Here is a 17,131-nt window from a genome sequence, read left to right as displayed (position 1 = left end):
CTGTAGTGATTTAATTTACAAACAAAATACAGATTAGCACAAATTGTAATATAAAAACAAAATATATTTAAATTTAAACATAGAAAATTCTGTTTCTTCCAAAGTAGGCCATAGTCTTATTTTGTTATGTGATTGCAGTTTTATTTACAGTGAGCCTTATCCAAAACAATTAAGAGAAAGTAAATCAACATCAGCATCAGAGACAAAAGTGACCTTGCTGTGAAAGGATATTCATGCTGACCATTAGGCCACCCTGTCAACCCTCTGTTGAAGACAGGCATACAGTCAGTTTACTTAACAAATGCACTGAGCAGTGGCAGTAAACCATAATTCCACACAATTGGATATGCATTTCTTCAAAAGCTTCACATCTTCCCTCCTATTAGTCCTTTAAAAATAGTCAGAGCCAGAAATCCACATAGCTGCTGCCTTTTACTGCGTGTTGTGGAGTCACTCTTCTTCGTCTTCTTCACTCTCTAATTCATCTTCCAATGCTTCCTTGTTTCCTCTTCTTAGGCTCCTTAGGGAGCAATTCAGAATTGCTTCGCGAACCTGTTGTTTTTCTTCTGTAAATGAAAAAAAAGAAAAGGAATCAGTCAAATTGTGTTTTTCCCAGTCAGTCTTAGGTTTGGGGTGTGCTTCGGTCTCCTGTAAACTAACGGCTGCAGTGCAAAATTCAAAAGGGTCTTAATTTAAGCTAAATACTCTGAACCTCCCTCTAAGAATCACATTCAGCACAGCTAAAAATTTAAAGTTAATATCAGGATTTTATCATTGAAGAGTTTGAAAAACACGAGTCAAAAAATAAATAAATGAACCAATACTGACTGCAACTGCAAAGCTCAGTATAAATAATACTATACAGGAGTCAATCAAATCCCTCACCTTCGTTTTTACATGTAGGGAGCATTCGATGGAGCTGCTGGGTGTTATATCGGATCAGAAACTTCTGACATGTTCTAAGTGTTCCTGGAAAGAAAAAAATCAATTCAATTACCGTAATATTTAAGATTGTTAAAAGGTATGTCTGACTCATTATGAAATGTGTGTTCTTGTTTTCTTACCTCCCACATGTAAACAGTTTAGAAAACATGGAATTTTCTGCCCACGAGTTTCAACACTAGTTATGAAAGGCAATGCAGACCAGAGGAGTCTGTAAGACCTTTTTGGGAAACGCAGAAATACTATTCCAGTATGAGCATTCAGATATTTCACTAAAAAGAAAGAAAGAAACAAAGATAAAACAGTGAATACAGGGAGTTCAGTATACTCTACAATATCTTTAAAGTACAATGTAATTAGTGGATAGTTTCTGAAATCAAGCCCATCATCACTTTAAAAAATATGTAAATTGTCAAGCAACAAAGACAACATAGAAATGTTATGAACACGTTAATGCAACAGTAATTATCAAATTATGTAAAAAGTAAAAAAAAAAAAATAATAATACCATTATAACAGACTGGGACCAGTCTGCTGCATAAATAGATTTGCAGTTTAGGTACATTTTCTGATAATAAGCCTGTACTTGAAGGTATTTATTGTGATATATGTATGTATTGTGATTTTTCTTCAAGACCTAAGTAAAGCATTTAAATACATCTTGTATCACTACTTACCAGAGAATCTGATGCTGCAGAGAGCTGCTCCATAGTCCCCGTGTGTGCGGGCCACCGCTGCCTTCACTGCCACAGCAATAGCTCTGTCATCCAGCAGCAACAGGCGGCTCCGGTCTGACACGTTGACTTCGCACAGTAAATACCTGCCGAAAGAAGAGACACCGTCAGACATGAACCGTCACTACATAGAAATGTGGGCAAATGGAGCACGATGAGCACATTGTTACCTCGACTTCACCCGCACCATCTCTGCTCCTCTCTACTTCCGCTGGAACTTCCGTCAACAAAAAGCTACATCTTCCGCTACCCGGAGAGTGGCAGCAGCGCCACACGCTGGACATTTATAGCGACGCTTGATGTATTCGACAGGATGCACTGGGCAGCACGAATTTGTAGCTGTCTACTCATCATCACACCAAGACTGTTTTCTTAACTGCACGCAAAAACACTGAATGTAAATATCATTCAAAGGGGTGGCCGATAAGAGCATGTAAACAACGGCAAAGTGGTCCGATTTAACGCAAGATATTCTTGTTACACATTTGAAGTAACACAATACGCCCAGTTGAAGAGGAAACGGGAAGGCCTGGGCTTTAAACCATTCATACCCCCTCGGTAACTATGACAACCGCCATCGTTCTCGGCCAATCACAATCTTACTTTTCCGTCCCTAGTACACGTTTTACGCCATCTTGAAATTACACCCGCAGTTTGTCAAGTCGCTCCCAAATTGAAGAGCACAAGAACTCTTTTCACTATCAGCACAGTGTCCGGTATGAACGGTTCTCGAAACAAACCGGCACAGATAGTCAGCAAGGGACAGGCGGACGCAGACAGCAGCTCGGAGACGACCCACAGGGATCGAAAGACTGGTGGAGGAATGCTCAAAAAGCTGAAGTCGAGGCGCAGCCAAACGGATAAGTGGCCTGTGGTCACAGAGGATGAACTCCGGGCTCTGGGAAGAGATATTTCCCCGGACCATGTCCTGGGTCTCCGGGCTGTCACGGAGGGTAAGTTACGCGAACGTTAACTTGGTCTTTATTAAACCCGGGAAAATCGCACCACTCAACGGGCATCATTCATTTACCCAATGCTAATTGTGGCTAGGCGCCTGATTTTAAGACCAGTTGACTAATAAATCCACTAGTTGTAATGGATCTACAGGGTAATGTTAAATTAGTTCAATATATAACGCTCTATGTTTTGATTTGGGCATCCTCATTCTTTGGCGTTAACCCAAGAATAAAGATGTTCCCAGGGGCGCAGCTAGGAATTTGGGCCACAGAAGGAATATTGTTCAGGGTCAGGGTACCTGTTCTTAAAGCTTTGGCTTCTTGACACACTGATATATGTGTCATATTATGATCATATAAAGATCAGAAAGACATAGACCCATTTACATATGTGTCTTTCCACCTGACGAATGTAGGGCAACTCACTACACTTGTAGCTTTATTTTGGTCTTCAGTCATTTGTGAAGGAAATAAATGGCTTCACTGTGATCACCAGCTGGTCACAAATTTTCTCTGTTTATCATTTGCTGCTGTTAGAGATTATTCATCAAACCAGCATCCTGCTGCTGCGGCTGGAAACCAAAACAATGAGCTAAAAAGACGCTAAAGCGCTCTTTAGAACTAAGTTGGACAGCAGGGTCAGGAGATAAGTCTCTGTGAATTTGTCACTACTAGTGACCCCTTTCACGTTACACAGTCCTTTGATCCATTGTTAATATAAAATAATTAATCAGTGCAACTTTAAGTAGTCGAAATGCACTTTTTAGACAGTCTTGCTCTCAGGCCCCCTTGTTGCCATCACCACCTTCTTACTAACTGCACTTGAACCCTCTGACTCAGACCCCAGGGTCTGTCATCAGACACCCTGCCTACCATAGTTGCAGCTAATGCTTAATGCCTCCCATTGTTTTTGGCTTATTCATGGACAACAATGTCATTACTTCCCTTCTCTCTCACAACACTTTGTTGAAAAGCTGGGAACCTGGGCTATAGCATTACTCACCACTACTGCAACTCACAGGAGCCAGAAAACAGATACTGAAACCTTAGTTGCTCATCAAGTGTTATCTCAGTTCTCTAAGTGTGGGTGAGCCTCTGTGCTTTAAAGTATTCGGTGACTTGCTACAAAATTCATCATACAAGTACTAGTAAATCTAGTTAAATATGAAAGAGTGAACCTGGGCTGTTTGCTAATGAATGATTGCTTGGTATCAAATAATGGTATGTTTTTAATGTTAATGTTTTTCTTACCATGAACTCACACTTTTATTTCGCATTACAGACTATCTTTGCAAACCTGAAGACAATATCTACAACATTGACTTTACCCGTTTCAAAATCAGAGATCTGGAGACAGGGACAGTCCTGTTTGAGATTGCCAAGCCTCCTAACAGCGGTAAGTGATTTTTTTTTTTCATTCCACTTAATATTCTTAAAATATAGGGCAGACACAAAATGAAATTCAAAAATCATGAGCAAACTTATAGATGCAAGTATTCATAAAGCTCACTAAGTTTTTTCTCAGGGAGATTTATTTCAACCAAAGGTCTGTAGAGTTAATCATTTCCACCTTACACTAACTTGCAGTCTGTTTTATCATTATAAAGCTCACCTGCTGTAAGGTGACCTGTGTGAAGAGGCATATTTCCACATTACTTTGTAAAGTACTAAGCCCATTGTCATATGGTCTTACTGGGTTACTTTGATCCCCAGAAATATTTATATAAGAGAACAGAAACTCCCACAAGTAGAAGAAATGCTTAAGCAATCTGTCATTTTATTTTTATTGCTTCCTTTTTACTTGTAATAAATGCATATAGTGTATTCACTATTATAAAACAAATTAAGAAACCTCAGTGTTTCCCCAACATCTGTTTTTGTTTGACATTGCTGCTTCTAAATCTGATTGAACTATGCCATATCCTTTTAACCATGCTATATTAATGCAATCAGTTTTACCACAGCCTTTTTAGAATATCTGGTGAATGATGATTTGAAAGATTATTTGGAAATAATTTTATGTTGAGCAATAACATGTAACAGATAAAACGATACGTATCTGTCCTGTTAATATTGAAAATCAGTTAGATGAACATGTTTTCTGTATTAGGTCCAATGGAGGGTGAAGAAGAAAGTGGAGATGTAGACACCAGCGCAGGGCGTTTTGTCAGATACCAGTTTACACCAGCCTTCCTAAAACTGTGCACTGTTGGTGCAACGTAAGTAAAGAGGCCATAACTTTCTAAATGAAAATGGCTGAGAGCATTTGAATCCGCCGTTTGTCTTGTCAGCCTCTTAGCAGTCAGCTGTAAATTTAGTCTTTCTTGTTTCTGTTTCTTTACCACAGTGTGGAGTTCACAGTGGGTGACCGGCCAATTAACAGCTTTCGTATGATTGAGAGGCATTACTTCCAGGGGCGCCTTCTCAAGAACTTTGACTTTGACTTTGGCTTTTGCATTCCTAACAGCCGCAACACATGTGAACACATTTATGAGTTTCCACAGCTTCCAGACGACCTCAGTAAGTTCTGTTTAGCCACTAGTTTTAACACTATTGGGTCTTCATTTTGCACAATAATCCATATAATAATATTTGTTTGTTTGTCCTTCCCTCCCTTCTAGTTCGCCAAATGGTGGAGCACCCTTACGAGACCAGATCAGACAGTTTCTACTTTGTGGACAACAAACTCATCATGCACAACAAGGCAGACTATGCCTACAATGGTGGTCTGTAATACCTGAAGGGAAAAATGTGTGCAGTACCTCCCAGGCAATTGATTTCTTGGATTACAACCATCCAAAAGCTTCTTTTCGGTGGACAGAAGTATTCTCTCCTGTGTGGACATTCCTGCAAACGTGACAGCATACTCCAGAATCAACAGACCACATCTGCCTTGTTACGAAATCATGGATCCATTCATCAGTACCTCACAGAGCTCAGTTTCTGGGACTCCGAGGAATGTTCTGTTAAATATTTCTCTGTTAAATCTGACTGAAGCCTTTTTGTTCTGTCTTTCGGTTTGTCATACAAGTATCATGTTACTGCTTGATCACTTTTGCCTTACGTTTCTTGCCGTCTCTGCTGGAAAGGGACACTTTGAGTCACAGGCGTCTCATGGCAGAGCCTATAGACTGTGTTAGTTATTACTTCATTTACTTAAATATATAGATGTTATCAGTTGAAGTACCTTTTGCAAGTGACAGTTGTGTTTCCCATATGGAAAAGCGAGCATTAACTATATGTTTTACAGTATTGTTAGTCATGTAGCGCTTGTTGGCATTGTTTGACTCTTATTCTTCCTTAAATATCTGCGATCAGTTGTGAGTCATTGGGACTGTTTGTGTCAGACATTTAAGCTCGGTGTACATCTTATATGGTAAAATGCTTAGTTGACCAATCTCTTCTTCAGTAGAACATCCTTTAATTCAACAACAGCATGCGTTCTTTTAAATGATTTCAGGTGCCATCTTTATCATTTACACAAAAATTTGTACGTCATTGGCTGTTGACTGGGAATTAAGCTTTTGCTCTGTCAAACTCTGGGAAATATGAATTGGAAAATAGCAGCAGAATATAAGTTACTGGACTTGGCACATCTTTTTTCTTTTTATAAGCCGACTGTGTCTAAAACTGTTTGGTCTGCCCACTTTACCCACCCCAGGTCTGTTTTTCTGGTTTATTTGGCACCACAGCACTGTAAACCCCACTCTGTAGGAGCTGAGTGTAGTCAGTGATGTGGCATACCTGTTTAAGTAGTTGCTGAGTATATCTTCTGCTGCTCTGCACTCAGGTTCTCAGTCAGCCAGTAAAATGCCACAGTAGCACACTACATGACAGTGCAGCGAGATATAGCTTGGTAGCTGATATACTTTTAATGAGGTGCTAGAATAGATACAGAAGCTGACCTGTCTGGTTTTCTATACATGGAAGCCCTGTTTAAAGGACTACACTGGTGGTTTTGCACAATTTGTAGTAATTGGGCTTCAGTTACTACAAATGTCAGATGTCAGATGTCCACAATTCATTGAACACATCAACAATGAAGAGTTTGAAAATAGTCCCGGCTTGCAGTGTCACTTCCAATCTGAATGTCCACTGTGATCAGCTCGTTCCATTTCACTGATTTTCATATTGTACAGATGTGAATGAAAATCAGCAGCTAATTCAAAGGCTGAAAATAATTCTAAAACCTTGCAAATGGTTCAAATTGCTGTAGCAGTAGCATATGTCATTTGCAGTTAATCAGTTAAATCATGCAAAACCACCAGAGCAGTCTGAAAATCTTTTTTTTTTTTCTATACTCAGATGATCTGGGCATCCTTTTACTGTACATTGTCATACAGATTCTATGTGCCTTGTATCCAGGTATTCATTGTGTTTTTTAATGTCTGACAACCTTGTGCTTCATCCAGCTGTAAGCCAAACACTGCAGTGCAATGCTTCTCTCACCCAGTAAGCTGAAGGGAAGAGAATTCAGCTCCTCACATCACGCTCTCTGATACATATGATATCTTACAGCATCTTGGCCTACTGCCATGTGTGAAACAGAGGACGTCATATAGCCTGTGTTGAGACATTTCATTTACTCATCATGTTTACTCCTATGAGACTTTTTACAAACATTTTACTGAATAATCCATGACAACTTATTATGTAGCCCATTAATTACACACTCAGCAAGTGTAATATCAGGCACACACCTGGATAGCCCTAATCTTTGCTCCATGACACTATACAACCTCAGTGTCTGGGAGTGCTGGTTAGCAGCACTGGTGCTGTAGTAGCAGGGAACACTGTGCATTGTTTTGCCATATAGTATCAGTCAGTGGTATTCTATTATTCCATCATAAAATCTAATGATAAACACCTTGAGAAGTGACTGCACTTTGTAAATCTGCACAAAACCGCTACATGACTGACCCCCAAAAGCTATGGATCCAATCTGTAAATGGAGTCCTCTTTTCATTTTGGCTGCTTTAACAAATTCATGTCATATTGGATTTATTGTTAATAAAAATGGCTGACTGCAAAACATGCTCACATTGAAACTAGAAACCTAGTGCTCTTTATAAGTAGATTATCAGGGATTTTGGGTGGCTTTCCGGTCTCCCAGCTGGCATCACAAAAAAGCATGTTAACTGAATGGTAAACAAAGCAGGTAATCTGATAATGTGGCCTGCTCAGGACCCTAAAAAATGGTTGTATGTATATTTACACTAAGTCCGCTTTATTGGAATTTAATGAAAATGTAGCTAGTTCAGTTTTTGGGGTAGTCGTTGTCTCCACTGCTTTGTGTTGGAAATGTAAAATGGGAAAGCTAAATCTGTCGTTTTTACTTTTCATGGAATAATGAGTTTTTTGCACAAGCTCTTGTTTTTTCCAAGATCTTTGACTTCCTCTGTAATTGCAACGAGGATTTTAATAAACCTACCTAGACTTGTTTTATTCGTACTCTGATTTGGTCTCGTTTGCTTCTCCAAGTCGACGATGAATAAAAACAAAAATGCGAAATAAGCCTATCTCTGTCTACTCTACACGGTTCCCTTGGACGAATGGACTACATTACCCAGAATCCTCACCTCAAAACAGACAGCACCAGCAGCACATGCTTTACCATGGCGGCCTCCGTTAAAAAGATGGCTGGTGTTTCTGAGGACTCCAGCAGTAGTGACGATGAGGCGATGAGAAGATGTCAGGAGGCGGTTTGGGAACAACCAGCTGTAAAGGAGAAAGGTGAACGTTTTGTTTTGTTTTGCTTTGCTTTGTTTTGTTTTGTTTTGTTTTGTTTTGTTTTGTTTTGTTTTGTTTGTGGTGAGAGACGATGGCAGCAGTAATGCTAAACAGATAAACTCCTGCAGAGATACGACATTAGCCTGGTGAAGTCCACCCTTTTCTAATTTGTAATTAATGTACAAAGGTGTTAGTTGTAATTAAACTTTGGCTAAAGTGATGTTGACTGTCAGAAATATACATTTTCTTTTTGTGACTTAGGCTCCATTGCCTTCGCCTAAACTCCTGCAGTTCGTGGGCTTTAACTTAAAGCACACAGGTTATAGCTTAGACCTGAGCATGCTAACTCAATGAAAACAGTGTCAGAGTACTTCATGCAATGTATTTTATCTCTGTTGGTGATTGGTGTGGTTATTGTTATTTTTGTGTATTTTAGAAGGAGGCAGCAAAGTGAAGGAGTCAAAACGGTGTGTATTTTTCTCACAATAACTACTAACTGCTAAAGCACTAGTGTAATGTAGTTTCTGTATCCTCACACAGTATAAGTAGCCAACATAATTGGCTTTTCAGCTACAGATACCTTATTGTGTGTATCCCTATCACAGCTGTATTATAAACCTTAAGATTTTCCATCTGCAGTTTGATGCAGCCTCTATGAAAATGAAAGGTGGCATGATTAATAAAGCTAATGGAGTCAATAAAAATGGATAAGTTTCAATATTGTCTTGCTGTGTAACAGTGTTGTCGTCGCTGACCATGAACACGATGGTAACGAGCTCCAGGTCAGCCAAGGGTTTCGAACGCATGTTGCTAAAAAGTTGGGCGATCTTCTTGACAGGTACTTTGTTTGGTCTTTTGCAGAGAAGTTTATCCTAAAGTTATGCACCAGTTTTTACATCTCATTTATGCTATGTATGTTACTGTAAGTTGCATTACAGAATTGCAGACCGAAACTTCATTCTGTGTGGAATCAGCAAAATGTGATGATGATGATGAAGGTAAGGTTTCTCTTTCTTGCCACATTTACTGCTTTTATGGGAATTGTGTTGTCTTCTCTTTAAGCATGGCTATCCACATTTTTTTTTCTTTTTTGTTCTTCTTTTAGGATTTCGTCTGTTTTCTACATCAGTCTCCGGACAGAAAGCTGAGGAGCCTCCAGCTCCCATGAGACGGCGACCGGTTCCTAGCTCAAGGTTCATATTCATTATATTTTTTTAAATGTTGACTTGTTTATATACCTCTAAATGTAACATTATACACTTCTCTGTCCTTCATAGTGACAGTGACAGTGACATGGAAACACGGCTGAGAGAAGCAGCGGTGTCGGTGAAAGATCTTTTACCTTCTTTGACTCTCTCCTCTACACTCTCACCTCCCTCATCTGAGCCTCCATGCTCTGGAAAAGTAAAGAAACAGAATAAGAAAAAAACGGCAGAGGTAGAAGAGAATCATGTTAAGAAAAAGAAAAAGAGGACACAGAATCAAGAGGAGAGTGTGCAGGTGGACCGTGCAAGTTCTCCTGTTAATGCTTACAGCAAAGGTGAGCACGGGAACTCAGAACAGGAGCGCGCGCAAGTCAAAGTAAAACGGAAAAAGAAAAAGCGAGAAGGAAACACAGAGGAAGAAGCTTTGAACTGAACTTCTTATGAGCATCCTTTACTGTTACAGGATGTTTGTCTATGTTCTACTCTGCTGTATTCTGTCACAAGCTCAAAATGAGTGGATGGTGAAATATTATTCAAAATACTTTGAGGATATTTTTTTAAGCCATGAGTTTTTTTTTTTTTGTTTTTTTTTTTATTAAAAATCTTTTAATACCATTTCCATGGTTCTTGTAGCTTTTACTTTGTCATGTAAGAGACTCAGACAGGTTAGAGCGTGAGTTTAAAAAAATAATCCAGGTAACATCCAGATTACAAGTTTCAACTGAATTTACAATTTCTGAATATTACAAAACATTTTATTAAAAATACATTTTGGTGTTGATTTTCAGTTGATTCTCTGTCGTATCAAATCTTCTCTAATGTGGATCCTTGTTCGTATTAAAGTTGTTTGGCATTTGAGTGAGAGAGTCTTTGAAACATCAAAGCTGAATCGTCCCCGTGGCCCCTGACTCCAGGTTTCTCTGGGAACTGACACCAGAGGTAGCTGTCCATCACAAAACACTGTCAGACAGAGTCCAGTTCATAGTGAGGAGACACTACATTGCCAGAGCTCGTCTACTGTGCAGTAGAGACCATTTGTGTAGGAATGTAGGAGCTGATGTCCGTTGGTGAAGGTGAGAGGAGGTGAGACTGGTGGCTCTCTGTCCCCTGAGAGGCAGGATAGAGCTCCAGGCTCTCAGAAGATGCTGATTACAAAAAACATTAGAGAAGTTGTTTATTTGGATTGTAAAGTGTTTGGCCAAATGAGTACTAACAGCTTTATAATATTTAAATATTTAGTCATGTTTACTGCACAGATCACATCGCTTTGCTAAGATCTAAGATCTCTAAGATCTTTTTTTTCATCTGCATACTGTTCAGGCTGCATAATAGAGATTTGAAGGTTTGTTTTCTTTGTGTTCCTGCCCAGGTGTGTGTGCAAAGAAATGAGAATGTAGATGTACTGGCTAAAAGGTCACTAAAAGTACAGCCAGTCAACATACAGGCTGCGTTACGTAAAGCTAAAGGCAAAACTATTATTAATTATCACTTGAAAAGTTAAGAATAGAAGAATATTGGGATATCAATGCCCCAGTAAGACATCTGCACAATATACAAGGGCTCAATCAAACACTTGTTGAATCCATAAGCACCAAAGTGAACTGTGATCAACAAGAATCTGTTGAACATGTTTACTGAAATGAAACAGCCATGATGTGGAGTAAAGGGAGCTTGAATCACCATTTAGGGAAGCAAAACATATTATTACCTTAGAGAATCTGTGAGGGAAGGCATTGTGGAAAGTAAATAGTCGTTTAACTTATTTAAAAGAAAAAGCTCAAGCAGAGAGAATGTAGTTTTTGTTTGGTTTTGCACAGGTTTCCTTGTACGTATGCTTCACACTCCAGTCTAGTAGGTGCCAGTAATGCACCTGTAAGTCAGTAAATGTAAAGGAGTACACCTGTATTTAGAGCTGTGTACCTGGCACAGGTGTGTGTGGCTGCAGGTGCAGAGAATCTTCCTGTAAAGGTGTGTCTGCCTGTTCCTCAGGATCTGCTGTTAAAATCTAAACAAAAGAAAAATCAAGGAGATTTTACCAAATAACATAATACCAAATGCTGCTGTGAAGCTTTTTCTTTTCTAAAATCCATAACAGAGTGGCTCATCAGGTACCTGTCTGACAGCAGCGAGGCTGGTCAGAGTCCCCAGGCTGCTGCTGTCAGTGATGACCATGGCTTGTGACAGCAGACTGGACGAATGGTACTGAGGAGAATCCAACTTGTTGTACACTGAAATGAGGAACAGATGAATGAATCTTTACTCAACATAGCATGTTAAACTCAAGTCATTTTATTTCTGTGGCCTTACTGTGACATGGAAGCTGCGCCATGGTTGCCATGAACGGGCTGGCACCCATGTGACTCTGAATCTGCTGTGGTATTGGCTGCTGTGGAGAGGCGTGAAGCTGCTGCTGGAATGAGATTGGCTGAAGCGTTGTGAAACCACCCCCAACATTGTTTATGACAGGCACGGTCTGAGGCTGTGTGGAGGCTAAACCTGTGAATCAACAGGCAAAGGTGTGAGTCTCTGATTTATCTTTTTATTCTCACATAGAAATGTACGGAGCCCCTCTGGTGACATTGGATAAAAAAAAAAAAAATGCGTGGCCACGAGATAATAACGCGAGGCCACGAGATCGTAACTCGTGGCCACGAGATAGTAACGCGAGGCCACGAGATAGTAACGCGTGGCCACGAGATATTTAATGCGTGGCCACGAGATCATAACGCGAGGCCACGAGATAATAACGCTATCTCGTGGCCACGCATTATGATCTCGTGGCCACGCATTAAATATCTCGTGGCCACGCGTTACTATCTCGTGGCCACGCATTAAATATCTCGTGGCCACGCGTTACTATCTCGTGGCCTCGCGTTACTATCTCGTGGCCACGCATTATTTTTTTTTTTATCCAATGTCACCAGAGGGGCTCCGTAGAAATGAAAGGAAAGTAGAGAGAAAATGTTACCAATGAGAAGTGAGGACTCGCCCAGGCTCATGACGCTGGGCAGTGAGGCCATGATGAGGCCCTGTGAGGAAGCAGGCGAGGCAGACAGACTGTGTAGGGAGGTCAGAGTGCTTACTGGGGGCAGAGGGCCACCGCTGGACACCTGAGGACAACATGATCATCATAGCAGCAGAGGACGCAGGTAGTCTACACTATATATCAGTGAGGAACCATTACGCATGCTCTCACCGGCTTGGGGTTGTGGGTCTCGAGGAGTGTGTGGCTGGGCTCCAGTTGGACAGGGCTGACCACAAGACGTCCCACTCTCTCTCCTCCGCTACCTCTAGCTGAGCTCACACTGTCACACAGGATTTGCTGGCTGTATTTCACTCCTGGAAAACCACACAAGTCAGTGACAGCATCTAGAGATCTGCTCAAGGAAAGTCCAACTTTGTATTAAGAGAACATTCATTCTTTAAGAGGCAGCTTTAAGTTCATTCTTTATCCTTGTATAGTTTTGACGCCTGTGTGAAGGTTGTTATCATATTACCGTGCTCCGGACTTGGTGGAAGGTTGAGGTTAGAAGAAGATGAGGCAGTTTGATTGGTGAAAGGCGTGTCGAGGGCCAGCTTGTGGCGGAAGGCCTCCTCTTTGCGGCGGTTGGCGAACCAGTTGTACACCCGGACTTCAGTAACCAGGTTGGATCCCAGTCCAGCAAGCTGAGAGGGGGACACTCCCCTCTGGAGACACTCTGCCCTGGGAGAGGAAGAGTTTCCACTAACTTTAGCTTTTAGTGTTATTAATTTAGTCATGAATATTTATAGTTATAGAGAAATGAGAACGATCAGAAGCCAAGTTTTCAGGGGCTCTTTCAGTTTTCAGGAAGGCTGTAAAAACAAATCTTATTTTGTCTTGGTACTGTCACTGTATCTCACCTGTTACACTCCTCCACCAACCCTTCTCTCTCCTCTTTGCTGGGGTTCTTCTGTCGTTCGTAGGCTTGGAAAAGAATCTGCAGAGACGCTGGACCCCACTTGAACCTGTTCCTCCGTCCTTTCTTTGTTTCCTCTCCGTGCTCCTCCACTGATGTGAGTCCATGTTTGGCATTTGTAAATTCTACAAGGAAATGGTAGTGTGTTTCTGTTTCAGTCTTTTGAAGAACTGGTATTTGATGAGTGTGTGGCAGTGTGTGTGTGTTGGGGGGGCTTCAGCTGCTTCAGTACTCACGCTGGCTGATCTCGCACTGCTTCTTGACGTACCAGCTGTACAGAGCAGCTCTCTTCTGGTTCTTCATGGGCGTGCCTTTGTTGAGGTGCTGGGAGAGGTGGGACTGGTTGAGTCCTGTGGACTCCACCACCTCTCTCTGAGGGAGGTTGTGCTGCTGCATGTAGCTTTTCACCATTTTTGCAACATGCCATGGGTCCTCCCTGTCAGAGAAAGACATCATTTTTGTGTGTACTTGCCTACTACATTTTTTTGTGTGTGTAGTTTTGTTTATTTGACTGAAGTGTATCCCTTCTTCTTTTCCTTTATATTTCTGGGACTGAAAGTGCTTAACAGGCATAGTAGTTTATCACAACATTAGACACAAAGCACGGCCACTGAGAGGGAAGTAGAGAGAGGCTTGTTGACTGAGAGAGATAAGAGAAAGCACACAGGGGCAAAGTCCAGCCCTTTCAGATCACTGAATGGAACAAATGTGTAAAAGGTTTATGAAGCCTAATTTAACACTTTCTAACTGTCAAATCAGGAGCACTGAAAATACACAAAAAGCTCTTTAACAGACTTAACCCCCGCACCCCTACTCACACACATACACACGCACAAATATCAAATATTTTTTTAGATATTGTGTCAGTAAAATGTAATGAGATATTTTTAAACAGTTTGTCAAAGGGCATTTTATTACTTTTTAAAAAATTTTCCATTCTAATAAGTTGTCCAACAATTGCAGCATGTATTCCAAATCTTAAAAATCAGGTCTTAAAACTGAATGTAGCAACATTGCTCATGCGTTGTGTAAACATTACCTCACATGACCAGCCCTACTCCATTAATCTTCACCTATGCATGTAGCTTATTTATTAAGAAATGGCCTGAGAATAATGATGGAGGTGGGTAATTAGTAACTAGCAAAGGAGGAACCCTCTTTAAATTCGCCTCAGAAGCCAGATTGCAGAGAGAGAGAGACAGGCAGAGAAGCAGGAGAAGGAGGGAGGATTTGGTAAAGAGAGGGGAACCAAGCTTAAGAAGATTAAAGGAAAAGAGGGGCTGACAGGTATATGGTTGTTTCAGCTCTCAGGTGCTTAGTTTTGATGGTGCAGGAGGTAAAAGAGAGGCAGAGATATCAAGAACAGCTCTGGTGAAGTGGTGAGGGCATTTTCAAATTTTAGTGGATCAGATCCTAGAGGCACAGACACATTTCTGTGTGAGAACAGCAGTTAGTGAGAGATTAAGTTGATTTTGCTGTTGCCATGGAGCTCACAGAGAAGTGCTGGGATCTACTTACTGCAGTAGCTGGTCGACTTCAACTCTCAGTTTGGCCGCCTCCTCTGGGGGAAGCTTCTCCAGCTCTCTGAATATAGGTGGTGGGAAATCCATTTCTCCCTCCTCGGAGCTCTCTCCATCCCCCCTCTCACCCCTCTCGGCGCCAGCACCCGCCCTGTCTTGCTCCAGTTCCCCCATGGCTTGGACCAGGACGTCCCGGGACAGTCCAGATTCCAGCAGGGCCCAGATCAGCTGCTCCTGAAGGGCAGTCAGACGGCTCGGCCTCGCCTTGGCTGCTCTGGCCGTCTCCTCTCCCTCCATTACTCTGATGCCTTACCTCGCTACTGCCTGGCAAACAAACACTGCTCTCATGTGCACTACCACACTCAAATGGCTGCCAGACAGCCAGCGCTGGGCCTCATTACATCTGTAGTCCCTCTTCAGCTCCACAGAACATATACTTTCATTTTCCTCTGTGTTGAATTTCCTCCCGATGTGTCCTGAGCTGCCTGGTTTTAGCTCTCCACCTGCTGTTTTGCTTTCAAAGGTCAATTTTCTTTTTTTTTTAACCTTCCTCCTCTTCACCCCCTCCTCCTTACATGCGCCCTGTGAACTTTGTCCCCACTCCCTCAGTCCCCAACAGTGACCAAAGTGCAATTTAAAAACAATAAATAAAAGTCAGGGGATGTTACGGTTGAAGACCAGATCACCTCACAAAGCAGACATAGAAGACAAATACAGAAATCACAACAGAAAAGTCATGAGGTGCATTTGTATGTGCAGATCACTTCTGATTTCACCCTGAAACTGACTTTTGAGAAACACAGAAAAGCTCCCCTTTCCCCCTTTTTCTTTCAATTATAGATATTCCAAACTTTAATTTTGAAGCATGCAGTTAAAAATGTCAATTTTAGGCCAAGGTTTAACATAATAAAGACACAGACCAACATTAGATTAACCGAACAGAGAAATGAGCCTGTCCTGCTCTATCTGCCACTTGAGAGTGCTGTTGTGTCATATATACATCAGCTCAGTTTGCTGAATTACCTCTGTACCTAATGTTGTGGGTTGTTGTGTACACACAGTGTTCTTAATGTCAAAAGTGTATTTATAACAATTTCATTTGGGTTTTTCAAAAGAAAAAAAAAAACACCTCAAAATCCTACACAAGTAAAAGTACAGAAGTATTATCCCATAACGTACATAAAGTATCACAACTAAAACTAGGACTTGCATATTAATCCTGAAAATGAATTAAATTAGATTTTATTCTATTAGCCAGTTGATGTACTTTAAACAACAAACCATTGTAGGAGTTAAGGATCACAAAGATTGTGACATAAATCTGTGTTCATTTTTTAGAGTGTCTCAGAGAGTTTACCTCTTTGGGCCTCAATCAAAAAAAGTTTAGAGCGAACATATCTCTTTAGTGGAACTGCAAACAGCTCATGTAGACAGCAGAAATGTGATGAGGGACCCCACCTAGACACTGCTTCATTATAAGAGCACACAAGCGAATATAACTGGGGACCACCAGTTTAATATTTAACAATGTATTGTATTTTATAAGCCTACATATTTGCATGTAAAATATTAAAATGGAAACTAAATGCAGGTTATTTCTGTCAAACAAATGCAGTGGAATAAAAGGTAGAGTATGTTGAAATGTTGTGGAGCAGAAGTAAGTAGCCTGAAATGTAAATACTCATGTTACTGTGAGCACAAGTACCTCAAACTGTACAGTACGTGAGTAAATTACTATTCACACTTTGTGTGTGACTATGACTTTGTATGTGTATTGTTATTTTTTATTTTCCATGGACATCACTGCAGTCTCTGATAAGTGCTTTACCTACTGTTATTACCATTATGCTATTATTTTACACTCCAGTTACTCACCTGTTGATATTTTAGATATATTTATCTCACTGTTGTGGCCATTCGCCTCCACACCAGCATATCTTTCCCTTCCTTTCATGGTTTTGAGTGGAGGATCAGCCAGTCTTAATGTCACAAACTGCAAAAGTAATGTGCATTTGTGGAGCTGATGCTGGTTATTGTTTTTAAAAACGTACCGACTTCAATTTCATAATAAAAACCAACTGTCGACAACTTTCAGCTGCCCCCACA

The 17,131-nt window shown here is 40.8% G+C and overlaps 4 protein-coding genes across 4 annotated transcripts; 2 read left to right on the top strand and 2 right to left on the bottom strand.

Moving 5' to 3' along the window:
• Positions 1-119: 119 nt before the first annotated feature.
• pop5 (POP5 homolog, ribonuclease P/MRP subunit) lies at positions 120-1,902 on the bottom strand. The gene is made up of 5 exons (XM_041042981.1): positions 1,847-1,902; positions 1,620-1,762; positions 1,065-1,214; positions 886-969; positions 120-566 (listed from the first exon to the last, which is right to left on the bottom strand). The coding sequence occupies exons 1-5, from the start codon at positions 1,864-1,866 to the stop codon at positions 451-453; spliced, it is 513 nt and encodes a 170-aa protein (XP_040898915.1). The 5' UTR covers positions 1,867-1,902; the 3' UTR covers positions 120-450.
• A 399-nt stretch (positions 1,903-2,301) lies between these two features.
• unc119.1 (unc-119 homolog 1) lies at positions 2,302-8,073 on the top strand. The gene is made up of 5 exons (XM_041042980.1): positions 2,302-2,629; positions 3,915-4,028; positions 4,743-4,851; positions 4,980-5,152; positions 5,254-8,073. Exons 1-5 carry the CDS (start codon positions 2,395-2,397, stop codon positions 5,364-5,366), a joined length of 744 nt encoding a protein of 247 aa, XP_040898914.1. The 5' UTR covers positions 2,302-2,394; the 3' UTR covers positions 5,367-8,073.
• Positions 8,074-8,247: 174 nt separating this feature from the next.
• On the top strand, positions 8,248-10,295 carry c7h12orf43 (chromosome 7 C12orf43 homolog). Its single transcript, XM_041043227.1, has 6 exons — positions 8,248-8,365; positions 8,799-8,829; positions 9,102-9,200; positions 9,290-9,360; positions 9,468-9,555; positions 9,640-10,295. The coding sequence occupies exons 1-6, from the start codon at positions 8,248-8,250 to the stop codon at positions 9,998-10,000; spliced, it is 768 nt and encodes a 255-aa protein (XP_040899161.1). The 3' UTR covers positions 10,001-10,295.
• Positions 10,296-10,579: 284 nt separating this feature from the next.
• Positions 10,580-15,827, bottom strand: hnf1a (HNF1 homeobox a). The gene is given in 10 exon segments (XM_041043226.1): positions 10,580-10,712; positions 11,488-11,572; positions 11,680-11,795; positions 11,875-12,063; positions 12,536-12,677; positions 12,764-12,906; positions 13,065-13,270; positions 13,450-13,630; positions 13,742-13,941; positions 15,024-15,827. Coding segments are annotated over 10 exon segments (1,743 nt in total). The 5' UTR covers positions 15,374-15,827; the 3' UTR covers positions 10,580-10,581.
• Between the last annotated feature and the right edge of the window lie 1,304 nt (positions 15,828-17,131).

This window comes from Toxotes jaculatrix, chromosome 7, assembly GCF_017976425.1.
Source record: "Toxotes jaculatrix isolate fToxJac2 chromosome 7, fToxJac2.pri, whole genome shotgun sequence".
NCBI classification, from domain to species: Eukaryota; Metazoa; Chordata; class Actinopteri; family Toxotidae; genus Toxotes; species Toxotes jaculatrix.
This window is presented reverse-complemented; position numbering and strand designations above follow the sequence as displayed.

Coding starts and splice junctions, on each gene's coding strand:
- pop5 (XM_041042981.1), bottom strand. CDS start 1,866: ATGGTGCGGGTGAAGTCGAG. Junction 1,763..1,846: donor ATGGTGCGGGTGAAGTCGAG/GTAACAATGTGC, acceptor TTCTTTCGGCAG/GTATTTACTGTGCGAAGTCA. Junction 567..885: donor CCCTACATGTAAAAACGAAG/GTGAGGGATTTG, acceptor TTTCATTTACAG/AAGAAAAACAACAGGTTCGC.
- unc119.1 (XM_041042980.1), top strand. CDS start 2,395: ATGAACGGTTCTCGAAACAAACCGGCACAGATAGTCAGCAAGGGACAG. Junction 4,852..4,979: donor CTGTGCACTGTTGGTGCAAC/GTAAGTAAAGAG, acceptor TCTTTACCACAG/TGTGGAGTTCACAGTGGGTG. Junction 5,153..5,253: donor ACAGCTTCCAGACGACCTCA/GTAAGTTCTGTT, acceptor CCTCCCTTCTAG/TTCGCCAAATGGTGGAGCAC.
- c7h12orf43 (XM_041043227.1), top strand. CDS start 8,248: ATGGCGGCCTCCGTTAAAAAGATGGCTGGTGTTTCTGAGGACTCCAGC. Junction 8,366..8,798: donor ACCAGCTGTAAAGGAGAAAG/GTGAACGTTTTG, acceptor TGTGTATTTTAG/AAGGAGGCAGCAAAGTGAAG. Junction 9,556..9,639: donor CGACCGGTTCCTAGCTCAAG/GTTCATATTCAT, acceptor TGTCCTTCATAG/TGACAGTGACAGTGACATGG.